General features: G+C 53.4%; 1 protein-coding gene across 2 annotated transcripts in view; it reads left to right on the forward strand.

Moving 5' to 3' along the window:
- Positions 1–1,039: 1,039 nt before the first annotated feature.
- The window catches only part of PADI2 (peptidyl arginine deiminase 2), a 44,308-nt gene continuing 32,026 nt past the window's right edge, over positions 1,040–13,321 (forward strand). Inside the window, exons 1-2 of one of the 2 annotated variants that reach the window (XM_084787955.1) lie at positions 1,040–1,250; positions 12,478–12,661. In XM_084787955.1, coding sequence (XP_084644081.1) covers positions 1,162–1,250; positions 12,478–12,661 — 273 coding nt within the window. In that variant the 5' untranslated portion in view covers positions 1,040–1,161. The remainder of the gene's footprint in view (positions 1,251–12,477; positions 12,662–13,321) is intronic. The other variant, XM_084787954.1, reaches the window with a different exon arrangement.

A 13,321-nucleotide genomic window follows, 5' to 3' on the forward strand; every position in this document is an offset into this window, starting at 1 on the left:
AAGGTGGAATCAAGGGCACCCCCCTTTTCAATCCCATGCACTCCCTTGCTGGGTCTCCTCCCGTCAGCCTATCTACCCATCCTTCAATCTCCATTCCCGTGGACAAGAAGCCATTTATTGCACAGCCCCAGGCTCAGAGAGAAAGGGCATGGATGGCGCTCAGGATGGTTCAGACCCCCCATTAGATGTCATGGTGCCCCTTGGCCTTCCTGGACCATACACTGACCTCTACCTTGGCACGCCTTTTGGTGTCCCAGGCTGGGGCCCTAATCCTCTGTCCTGTCCCTGTCCTTTAACCAGGTCGCCGCAGCCACCGGGAGCCACCCAAATCTCCATCCATAAACACCAGTCATATCAGTCCTCTCCTCTCCAGCCCTCTCACGCTCCATCCGGGGTCTGCACTGTTGGCCCCAGCTCTGGCTGCTCATCGTGGTCTGGGGCAGCCAGAACGCGTTCTCAGATCACCGCAGAGATAGAACCATTCTAAACTCATGCCGCCCCTCTTATGCCTGGGCTTAGCGATCTGGTCCCTGCCAAGAGCAGAGTTCCATCGTGCCCCGTCCCCCGTCCCCCGTCCCCCGTCCCCTCCCCCCCCCCCGAATCCATCTCATTCCCTGTTTCTCATGGCAAAGTGTATCTGACGTGGGGCGCCCAGCTTCCCAAGGGTGTTCAGGAGGCTCCTGTCCTCCACCCCTCCTTGCATTGGCAAGATCTTCAAGAAGCCTCAGCCTCTCTTCTGAGAAGCCTTCCCGGGCCCTAAACTACCTCTGCTGGAGCCGTCCCCACCCACTCCTGCCCTGTCCCTTCGGTTGCTCTGCTCGCATTTTCTTTCCCTCCGAGCTGGAGGGGATGGGTCCGGAAAGGAGAATTTATTGAATAAAAGAATGAGCAAGTCAAACTTGGAAAGCAGGAATTGACAATTTGCGGGGCGCTGGGAGGGCGGGGCCAGGCTTGACGGACGGGCCGCAGGCCCACTCCAAGAGGAGTCCGGCGGATAGCCACCCCCCCCCCCTCCCCCACACCCCGCCCCGCCCACCAGCCGCAGCTTAAGGCCCCGGGGCAGTGCAGCTGCGGGCGCAGGCGCAGCGGCAGGCTCACCTGTAGCAGCAGGTGCTCCTTCCTGGGAGCAGCGCAGACGACAGCCGGCTCTACCGGAAAAAGATGCGGGAGCGGACCGTGAGGCTGCTGTATGGGAGCCGCGTTGAGGCGGTGTACGTGCTGGGCACGCAGCTCTGGACAGATGTCTACAGGTGAGTTGGCGACTCACCTACCCTTCACAAACCCTGAGAACCAGGACCAGGCCAGCCTGGCTCCAGTATCCCCGTTGTCCCTCAATTTGAGATTCTCCGAAATCCAGAGAACGCCCAGAAAAGTGATAATGCTCAGACCAGAGTCCATTTCCACGCAACTGTGAGCTCCTCTAATGCCCGCAGACACAGCTCGAGTTGCAGCGCCCTCTTCACCCCTTTCTGAGACTGCTCCCTTTTTCCCTAGCTTTACCACGCCTGGTCTCTGCAACCCCTCTCCCTGGGTGACCTCACATGGGCTGTCTGTAACACACCCCTTTCACTTCCCCCAGCCCCTTCTGACTCACCCCAACCCAGCCTCCTCCACCAGTAGACTTACTACTTACTCCCCAGCAAGCAGAAACACCCGGAGATGTGCTGGAGACTGGCTTGCTCAAAGGGGAGCTGCCCAGGTGGAATGTGGCCTGGGACTTATCCGATTTCACCCTCCCGGGGGCTGCTGGTGGTTGCCTGTCCCCAGGCACTGGCTGTGAGCTGTGTCCCTAAATGCCTTTACTGACTTCACCCTGAGAGGGGTCACTTTCCACCCACTGAGGACCTGGGAGCCAGGACCTGTTTTGTTCATCCCAATCTTCTTTGTCCACACACTTGATGGGAGTTTGGGGTGCCTGAGACAGCAGGGTGAAGGAATGGTGCTGTCAGTGTCCTGTGCCCCCAAGGAAATGGGTAGAGGGTAGCGTGGGACCTGGGAAAGGCTTTGGGGAGAGCGAGTGGTGTGAACAGCCTGAGAGACCACACTGAGATCCAATATGCAATTCTCTGCTCCAAGGATTCTAAATGTTCTTCATTGCTGGGGGGGGGGGGTCATGCTGGAACCAGGAGGTATATGGTTTTCTGAGGTGAGACCTTGTGCTTAGTGACCTGGGCTGGTGTGTCCTCTTTGCAACTTGTTCCCAGATCATTCTGACATGACAGCGCCCGACTCTCCCAAGCCTTCTGGGGCTCCCCTGGGTGTGTCCCTGGTGCTCTCCTCAGCCCCTCTCCAGGGCCTTCCCAACAGGCCCAGCCACATCTACAGGAGGCACTGGCCCTGCTGCTCCCAGCAAGCCTGCGCCTGGGCCCCCTCTCTGTTCCTTTTCCCCTAGGCCTCAGCCCTGGTTTCCACTTCACCTGGGCCAGGACCTTGGTGGTCCTGCATGCAGACCCCAAATGAAGACTGCATGGGTCCCAAGGATTGTAACACAGGGGTGGAGTACGGGCTAGGTACCAGTGGCCTGGGAGCATGCCCATTTCTCCCCACCTTCCAGCTCTGAATTGGGCACTGCCAAGGGGTAAAGCTAGGATCCAGGGTGCTCAGTCCCTAAGCCACAGCTGTCGCCATGCCTGTCTGCTTGCCGGGGCACTGTGGGTACTGTCTGAAAGACTAGCATGCTGCCTCTGCTGGGGGGCTAGGGAGCAAGGGGGGTCCATGCTCAAGCCCTTGCCCTCGCCCCACCCTAGCAGAGAGAGAGACCCAGCCTGGTGGGGGACAAGAGGGCAGGTGTCCACTCTTGCTGTTCTTCACAGCGCCAACCTTAGCCAGGACTGAGAGTCCCCCAGCACCCAGAGGCAGCATAGCCTAGACCATAGGGAGTCTACATTTCCAGATACATTACCCAGAGTTGGAGGTGCATACCTGTATCCCTGCACCCAAGAAGCTGAAGCCAGAGGGGACTGTAAGCCCAAGGCTCATTTAGACTACATAGCAAGTTCCAGGTTAGCCTGGGCTACGTAGCCTGACCCTATCTCAATCTTCCCCCAACTATACTTTAAAAGAAGAAAAACAGCCTTTAAGCCTAGCACTTGGGAGGCAGACAGGAGGATCTCTGTGTGTTCAAGGACAGTCTGATCTTTATAGTGAGATCCAGGACAGCCTGAGACTACACAGGGAGAGCCTGTCTCCCACCCCACCCCACTCCCAAAAAAAACTAATAAAAGGAATTTTTTTGAAAGTTATGGCTGGAAGCTGGGTGTGGTAGTGCATGCCTTTGATTCCAGCACTTGGGAGGTAGGGCCAGTTATGGATCTTTGTGAGTTCGAGGCCAGCATAGTCTACGTGGCAACTTCCAGGCCAGTCAGAGCTGCATAATAAGACCTTGTCTCAAAACAACATCAAGAAAAGTCGGGGCTGGAGAAATGGGTCTGAGGGAAAAGAGTTGCTGTAAGTATAAGGATTCTTTTGAGTCTTCAGGCCCCATGTTTAAAGCCAGGAGTGGCTGTGTGCTACTGCACTCTGCACACCAAAATGCCATTACTGGAATACACGACAGAAAGATAGTTCATGGGAAAGCTGACGTTCTTCCCCCTGTGAGATTTTGTTACCCTCAGAGTTCGTCTAGACGTTCTTCCCCCTGTGAGATTTTGTTACCCTCAGAGTTCGTCTAGAATGGGGTACTGGTCACTCTGCAAGGGCCCCACGGTCACCTATGCTGGTGGCCACTGTCCTGGACAGCACATATCTGGAACAGAGACCCACAAACTCCCTGGGTAATTCTTTGTTCCACACAGTGTAGCATGATGAGGGATCCCTGCCTCAGTTTACCCAACGTCAGTATCAGTCTCTCCCCCCACACAATATGACAACCAAAAATGCCTCCAGTCAATGCCAGCTGACCCAGAGAAGGAAAGTCATAGTCAGCTGAGCTCATGTGCCAGGCAGAAAGGAGCCTCCTCCAGCGGGACTTGGCCAGTGTCTGTGGGGACAAGTCTCCTCTCAGGCGGACAGGAGCAGGATGGGTCAGTGACGACTTTAATACTAGGAAGCCGTGCACTGCCCTCTTTCATTCTGCATGAGACCTGGAAGATGCTCATTTGTTTGTTTGTTTGCTTGCTTGCTTGGAGACAAGGTTTCTCTGAGTAGCCTTGGCTGTCCTTGACTCACTTTGTAGACCAGGCTGGCCCTGAACTCAGAGATCCACCTGCCTCTGCCTGCTGGGTGCTGGGACTGAAGGTGTGCGCCATCACGCCCTGCTCTAAAAGATGCTCTTTGAGCATCCTGATTTGCAGATGAAGAAAAGGGGCTCAGAAAGAGGAAGCCATTTGCCTGGTGACAACCAGGACCTAGGTGTAAGTCCTGCAGCCTGCAGCCCATGCTTCCTCCTTCACTCCACCCTAGGTGACCCCTGGCCACCCTCCCCTGGATGGAAGCTCCCTGTCCCCTGACATTACTGCCCTCACCCAACCGTCTGCTTCTCATCAATTCCTCCCTAGCTGAGACACAGATCCTGGCTCTGGACGCCAAGGGATGCTGGCACACACACACACACCCCTGCCAGGATCTCTGAGTAGACTCCACAGAGCAAGAGCTGCGGGTAGTGCACCCAGTTGTGTGGGAAGGGGAGTGAGGACCCCTTGTTCTTTCATCGGGTCACAAAGGTGAATGAGCAAGCCCCACTCCCCTGATAAGGACCCAGGGGGAGAGTAAAAGTCTTCCTCCCAGACCTTGTGGTCCTGGTAGGAACTGCCCTGCCAGGCTAATGCCAGTCCCTACCATCTCTCATGTGGGGTGTGTGGTTTCTGAGTGGAAGCTGCTTTGAGGAACTTAGAAGCTCTTGGCACAGTAGGAAGAGACCATTTTTTTGTTTGTTCGTTCGTTTTATTTTGTTTTGTCTTTTAACGATCTTAGCCTCAGGCTGGAGAGATGACTCTGGATGGGACCTGAGTTCAAATGCTGGCACGCACAGGAAACTACTGTCACCCCAGGGCGGAGGGGGCACAGATGGGAGGCTCCCTGAGACTGGCTGGCTAGCAGCCTAGCCCCCAAGGTCAGTGAGAGACCCTGACTCAAAGAAATAAAGCAGGGCTCATGCCTTTGACCCCAGCACTTGGAAGGCAGAGGCAGGTGGATCTCTGTGAGTTCTGAGCCAGTCTGATCTACAGAGTAAGTTCTAAAACTGCCAGGGCTACATATGAGACTTTGCCTCAGAGAGAAGGAGAGAGAGAGAGAGAGAGAGAGAGAGAGAGAGAGAGAGAGAGAGAGAGAGAGAGAGAGAATGCTCTCTGGTCTCTCTGAGTATGCACATATAAGCACATGTGCCACATACACATGTGCACACACAACCACACATGAGAAAGAGAGAGTGCCGTTATTTACTTAATATTATTCCCTAACGTTTATTGAATACCCAGCAGCCTTCCTAACATGTATGTGCTCACTCATTTCATATGCATTTGATAATTTGCATACATTCAGCCCTCATAGCTACTTCATGAGATAGGTGCTGTTAGCGCCCCTTTCACCCTGGAGGAACCTAAAGTCAGACCACACGGCTGAGGAGTGGTGGAGGAGCAGAGCCCAGGCTGCTGACTGCGTTTCCAGCCTCCCCTCCTCCTTCTCCCTGCTCTCCCATCTTCCTGAGACTCATACTTTGGGCATGGCTCCTCCCTGTTCCCTACAGATCATTCTGGGCTCTGGGTGAGGGAGGGAGGGAGGGAGTGCTCCATTGATGGTTGCAGACTGCCTAGCATGGGATGGAGCTGCCCACCTCCAACCTCAGTAGGCAGGCCCCGCTGGATGGGCCCATGGAAGGTCAAGGGTATGTGGAGTGGCAGAGCTTGGCAGAACAGCAACGCCTGCTGCCGAGGGAGTGACGAAGGAAGACATCAGGCCAGGTCCCGTGGCCCCATAAATTAGAACAACACCCAGAGCCTTGAGCCCAGGACAAGAGACGCTGCCAGGAGCTGCTTAGGATTCAGATTTCAGGCTGGTGCCCAGGGATGGCAAGGCTAAGAAAGGACCTGGTGCCCCCGTGTACCAAGCCCACAGTCCCTTCATGTAGTAGGGGGCGTCTCTGAGGCTCTTCCTTGCTGACCACAGGTTTGGAAGGATGACATAGTCGCAGGGGCTCACGCCTCCAAAGACCAGTGGTCTGAGGTGACCCTCCCCTCTCCTGCTCACCCATAGGCATGCTGCACCCTGGGCCCAGAGGCTTGACAGGCCCACACTCGCCCATCTTAGACAGTCAGTCACCCAAGAGGACAGAGAGCCACCCTCGACTGGCCCCTCTCTGGGCATCAGACTCTTACCTGCAAATAAGTGTGCGGAGTGGGAGGAGGGTAGTGAGCTCCCTAGGAGCCTCTCTTTGTTATTCTCTGGGTCCTTATCTACAAGACCATGATGAGGATGCCAACCTGTGGGCTCTCCCAGGCCTAGAGCTTGCATAGTTCACTCACACCCCGCCGTGAGGGTCCTGAGACTTCTTTGAAGCAGAGTCTGTTTGTTTGTTTGTTTGTTTGTTTTTCAAGACAGAGTTTCTCTGTGTTAGCCTTAGCTGTCCTGGACTGGCTTTGTAGACCAGGCTGGCCTAGAACTCACAGAGATCCACCTGCCTCTGCCTCTGCTGGGATTAAAGGCATGCGCCACCAAGCCCAGCCAGAGTCGTTTTATATGGCTCTTGCTGTTCTCATCTGTGAGGTGGGATGGGTCAGGCCGTTCTCACGGGGTTGTGTATGGATTGAGAGCCCCGTGACTTGCAATGGTTAATTCTCCAGAATTCTCACTGTGAGTTGGACTGGGTTTAATATGGTATCACCCATCACCAGGAACCACCGTTACTGCCCTCAAAGTGTTCATGAGACTCATGGGAGAGACACACTGAACACCGAGTAGCATTCGGAGCCCTGGCTAAGGGAGGGAGAATGGTTCTGGCTGATGGGTCAGGGAAGCCTTCCTGAAAGAGGTGGCAACTGAGCTGGGTCTTATAAGACAGGTAATGATTCAGGATACAATGGAATTGGTACGTCCCATGGGAACAAACCCACCTGACAGGAAAGTGAGGCCTATGGAGACAGTAAAAGAGTCATTTCAATAGCCTGGAGTATAAGGCTGAGAGACAGTGAAACTGGGGCTTTGAAGGCTTCATTCAGAGGCTGGGTGTTGTTCTATAGGTGGGAGAGGGTCCTAGAAGGCTTCTGAGGAAGGGAATCACCAGAGGCTAGACTGTTTCTTCCCTGTAGAGGGGCCTTGGGCCACTAGAGGCACTGCACCCTCTGATAGAGGCTGCGGGGTATGGGGGGGGGGGGGGTACCAGGTAGAGAAGGAGGCCAGATATACACACATGCCAAGATTTGCCTCAACCAACTGTGCCTAGGCCCAGGGTCAGCCCTCAGGACACTGGTCACCACCATAGTGAGCATCGGGTGTGAGGCCTGGACTGAGATCTCCCTCCCTGCACTCATCTCTGTCCCTGTGAGCATTCCCCAGGCTGGCACCTACAACTCCCCCTTTCCAACTCCTCCAAAGGCCCGAGAGCAGGATGTCACACCCTGGCTGCCAGGAGCTGGGGTCACTCCAAGGATGAACCCTGCCTGGTGTTAATGAGGCCCAAACCAGATGGACACACTGACAGCCAGGGGCCAGCAAAGAAGAGGCACATCACACCCTCGAGTGTGGGCCTCCTCAGCCTCCTCAGCCCTGCCAGGCTATGCCCGAGACCTTCCCCCACTGTCTGAGACAAGATCAGACAGGCTGGGTGGCTCCTCAGAGGCCACACAGCATTTGAGAAGCTGGGCACAGGCCTGCCTAGCCACTTCTCTCCGTTTCCATGGCCACCATCCAGCTCCGAGCCACCAACAACACTCGTAGCAGCTACCATCACGGGCTTGCTTATTAGCTGCCCCCAGCACTTCCATTATTTTCTTCTGAAATCTCTCCTTGCTTGCAAGCCCTTGCCTGCAAACCTCTCCCCACAATCATGACTGCCTCTTCCCCTTGTATACATGCTTACACACACACACACACACACACACACACACACACACACACACATCTCAATGTCAGGCCTCCTGGCCCCACAGCATCAAGGCAGCTCAGAGTTTGGAAGACATCTTCTTGAGACAAAAGTGTGCCGCTCTGTAGCTGAGGCGGAGTTCCTGGTCCACAGGCTTAACTGATTCTTCCGAGAGTAAAGTTTAGGCTCTTAGCTCAAATGTTGCTTTCTCTGAGACTCTGTCTGAGAGCCCCTGACATCATGCACCCCCTATTTTCAGAATCCAAGACTTTCACATGTTAGGCAGGCACACTACTATTGAGCTACATCCCCCACGTGGCAACTCATCTCTCTCGATTGCAGTCATCACAGTAATTGCATCATACACGAAGTCTTTCTCTCTTGCTAGAATATAAGATCTGTGGGCCAAGAGATACGTTATCTTTTTAGCCAGTCTTTCCTTAGCAACCAGGACTCTGCCTGGTACTTAATAAATGCTCAGGAGATGTGTGTTGAGTAAATAAATGACTGTGTGAGCAAGCCCTCCTCCTCCAGCCCCATCTCCAGCAATTTTTTTGTTTGTTTGTTTGGTTGGTTGGTTGGTTTGGTTTGGTTTCTCAAGACAGGCTTTCTCTGTGTAGCTTTGGCTGTCCTGGAACCCACTCTGTAGACCAGGCTGGCCTCCAACTCACAGAGACCCACCTGCCTCTGCCTCCCAAGTGGGGTTAAAGGTGTGTGTCACACCAGGCTTAGCAGATGTTTTTACTAACTGTGTGCCTGGGTTTGGCCAGGGCTGACACAAAATGAGTAAGAAGATGCTGCCTGCTGTGGCAAAATAAACACAGGCGTTCACCCACTCACTGGGAGGCGGGCATGTAGCAGGCGGAGAATCAGGAAACAGCATTCCAGTATTAGAGATAACAGGGCACCATGGGAGGCTGGGGAGACAGCTCAGCTCCGAGCGTAAAGTGTCTGTGCAAGCAGGAGGACCTGAATTCGGATCTCCAGCACCAACGCAAAAGCCAGGTGAGGAGCATAGGTCTGTAGCCCCAGCACTGGGGGATGGAGACAAGTGGGTCCCCCAAATGGTCAGCTCTAAGTTCAGTGAGAGACCCTGTCTCCAAAAACTAAGGTGGCAAGCCGGACGCGGTGGCACATGCCTGTAATCCCAGCACTCAGGGAGGCAGAGGCAGATGGATCTCTGTGAATTTGATGCCAGCCTGGTCTACAAAGCAAGTAAGGACAGCCAAGGCTACACAGAGGAGCCATGTCTCAAAAAAAAAAAAACCAAACAAACAAAAACCAAAGAACCAAACCTAAAACAATTAAAAAAAAAAACTAAGGTAGAAATCAATATAGGAAGACATCCAGTGTCAACCTTTGGTCTACGCATGTACACACACACACACACATACACACATACACACATACACACACACACACACACTAAATTAATGAATATGTAAAATATGTTTTGATACTAGCTAGAAAAGCCAGTCAGGAAGCATCCATTTATTGTCACTCCTGGATGCTGGGACACAGTGCAGACATGGGTCGTAGACTGGCCTCCTGCCTCATGCATGCTCTCAGTAGACTCTTTCCAGCAAGCTATGGGGTCATAGCCACCTCACCCCATTCCTTTCCCTCTCTCAATACTGCCCCACAGCCTCTAGGGACCCCAGGCCATCTGTAGCCCCAGGCTCTCAGGTTTCTGCAGGGGATTCTAACAGGATCTTCCCGGGGGGTGGAGGCAGCCAACAGGATCCACATGGGACAATGGTGCCTTTGTGGCCTCTGCCAGGGCTCCAAGAATAGCTGTTTGCTCAGCCTCAGGCAGGGCTGTGGGAGGCCTGGAGCCCGGGAGCTCTGATGTGGTCCTTGTGTTAACCCACTAGATGCTTTTTCAGCTTCTTACAGGCTCCGAGGGATGGAAGCAGGCACGCTAGGGACTTAGGGGTCCTGAAGGATCAGGTGTGGTTTGGAAAGCACCATCATCTCAGAAGAGCCATGTACAGAAGCTTGATGTAAAAGCCAGGTGAAATGGACTCAGTTCAAGGAGGGGAGGGCTCTAGCACCCTCCACTTGATTTCAGCCAAAAGACTTAAGAATGGATTGCTTGCCAGGCGGTGGTGGTACATACCTTTAATCCCAGCACTTGAGAGGTAGAGCCAGGTCAGCCTGGTCTACAAAGCGAGTTCTAGGATAGCCAGGGCAATGACAACAACAGCAACAACAACAACAACAACAACAACAACAACAACAACAACAACCTGTCTCAAAAAACAAACAAAAGGATTGCCTGAAATTCACCACAGACCCCCAGCCACCACCATGGCCCATGCCAGGCTAGAGCTACGAGACCACAGTGCTGAAGGTGACATTAATATTTCTCAATCTGTGGCCTCAGTAGTTTCTAGAATGTACATTCTTAGGGCCCAGCAGTCTCTGTCGGACAAGGCGTCTAAGCTGCCACTGCTGCCGCTCCCACTGCAGCTACATTTGAGAGTCACAAGCTTCAACCTCTTGTTCATCACCAGCCACCCCCGGTCTCACCTGGCCCTGACAAGCTAGCAGCCTCTCAGGGCATAGGACCCCTAAGTCTGTAGGCATGGAGGCAGGGAGTCCTGAAGATTTAAGTCTGGCCATGGCAGCACAAGCTTGTGATCCCAGCATCTCCAGCAGAGGCACAAGTGTTGGAGCAGGTTCAAGGCCAACCTGGTCTACATAATGAATGTCAGACCAGGCAAAACTACGTATAGAGACCCTGTGTCCAAAAGCAAAATAATGATGATGATGAAGAAGAAGAAGAGGAGGAGGAGAAATGAATGAAAAAAAGGAAAAATGCCCTGAAATTTTAAACAGTGCCTGTGTTTCTGAGATTCCTGGACCTTGAGCTGCTGCCCCCAAGAGCGGCAGCTATGCCTTTGAGACATACTCAGGCCTGCACTGTCATCTTCTCAAATCCCACACAGATCCCTCCCAGAGTCCCCTGACCCGCTGTGGATCTTAGGAGCCTTCAAACCTGGGTTTACAGACATTGCTAACACTGGCACCTCTGTCCCCTGGCTGTCCTGGCACCTGCTGCCATGTGCTCATTCTCTGTCCCCTGGCTGGCCTGGCACCTGCTGCCATGTGCTCATTCTTTTGTTTTCTCTGTCACTTCTTGAAAGGCCACCGTTCATATTTGATTGGAACCCATGATGCCCCGTCTCCTTAAGGTCTCCAGGCACCACCCTGTTAGAGTTAGACTGTCAGCATATAAATTCAGGGGAATGGACATCTTAGTGCCTAGCAGCCAGAGCAAGCCAGTGCTCTCCCCTGCCCCAAGTCTTGGTGAGTTCTCATAATTCCCCAACAATTTTCCCTTCAGCAGAAAGCCATGCATGAGCGCCCAGTAGAGCCGTCCCTCTCCCCTACAGGGCCTGGTTCCAGACTCCATCCTGCTAAGTTCCCAGTGACCCTAGGCAGGAGGTGAGGTTCCAGGCTCAGCTCTACCTTGGAGCAAAACCATCCTTCTGTCAATGCTTGTCACTCACCCTGTAGAGCCCGGTGCGCCCAAAGCTGGTCGCCCATCTGCAGTAAGAATTCAAGGCCTAAAATGGGGGTGTGGCTCAGTTGGTAAAGTGCTTGCCTAGCATGGCCAAGGCTCTGGGTTCAGGCACCAGCATGGCATAAGCTAGGCACAGTGACACAGGCGTATAATTCAGCCTGTGGAGGTGGGTACAGGAGACTCAGAAGTTTAAGGCCTGGCCAGGCGTGGTGATGCTCACCTTTAATCCCAGCACTGGGGAGGCAGAGGCAGGTGGATAGTTGTGATTTTGAGGCCATCCTGATCTACAAAGTGAGTCTAGGACAGCCAAGGCTACACAGAGAAACCCTGTCTGAAAAAAAAAAAAAAAGAGGTTTAAGGCCATCTTCACCCACATAGCAAATTTGAGGGCAGCCTGAGCTACAAAAGACCATGTTTCAATAATAAATATATATTATTTTTATGTATGAAATATGTAAATATACACACATATATATGTATATAAATCAGAGCCTAAGTCAAGTGTGGTACTACATGTGTAAAAATCCCAGCACTGGAGAGGCTGAGGTAGAAAGATGATGACTTCGGGACCAGCCTGACTAGCATGAAAATATCCTGTCTAACAAGAAAAAAAAAAAAAAGGGTCCAGTCCTAAGGCTGTAGGTATGGTTCAGTCTGCGTGGGTTCAGTCTCTAACACAACAGAGAGAGAGAGAGACAGAGACAGAGACAGACAAACAGACAGAGACATAGAGACAAGGAGATTTTGGGTCCCTAGCCTCCAACACAACAGGTACAAGATTGGCCCAGGACTCTGTGTCCTTCACAACCTCCTGCCACCAGCTTGTCACAGCAGCACAGCTGGGGTCTGCCTGGGAGCTGCCTACCCATCTGGAACTCTCTCCTGAAGCCCCCTGCCTGGGCTCCCTCTCACCTTCTGTCCTTTCTTCCTACAGTGCAGCCCCTGCAGGAGCCAAAACCTTCAGCCTGAAGCACTCGGAGGGTGTGAAGGTGGAGGTGGTGCGTGATGGAGAAGCAGAGGAGGTGGTCACCAATGGCAAGCAGCGCTGGGCCCTGTCCCCCAGCACCACATTGCGGCTCAGCATGGCTCAGGCCAGCACAGAGGCCAGCAGCGACAAGGTACCATGGCCAGGAAGACAGGACCCAGGGCTGAGGGAGCACAAGACCATGCAGGAGTCTTGGGGGACCACACTAGCCTGAGCCATAGAGTCCTTTCCAGTCCCAGGCAGTGGGGGGAGGGGGAGGGTGGTCAGGTATAGAGCCGCAAACCGGTAACCCCAGCCCTTAAGTGGTGGAGGCAGGAGGATCAAGGGTTCAAGGCCCCCTTTGGCCAGCATGGGGCGTATGAGGCCCTTCTCAAGAAATGGAAACTAGGAGCCAGAAAGATAGCTCAGTGGTTAGGAACACAATCTGTTCCTCCAAAGAGCCTTGGTTCAATTCCCAGCACCCACGTGGTGGCCCAAAATCCTCTGTAACTCTACTTCCAGGGGGATCTGACGCCCTCTTCTGGTCTCCAAAGGTACCACACATTCACTTGGTACATAGACATACATGCAGGCAAAACCCCGTACACGTAAAATAATTGTCTAAGTGAAAACTAGTGCTGGGACCATAGCTCAGAAGCTGTGTATCTAGCATATGTGAAGCCATGAATTCCATTCCTAGGGCAGAAAGAGGAAGGGAGGGAGGGAGGGAGAGAGGGAGGGAGGGAAAGAGGGAGGGAGGGAAGAAAGAAGGAAGACCCAGAGAACTGAAGGACACATAAGCTGAGGCAGGAGG

This window comes from Acomys minous (assembly GCF_964271855.1).
Source record: "Acomys minous genome assembly, chromosome: 6".
Classification (NCBI taxonomy): domain Eukaryota; kingdom Metazoa; phylum Chordata; class Mammalia; order Rodentia; family Muridae; genus Acomys; species Acomys minous.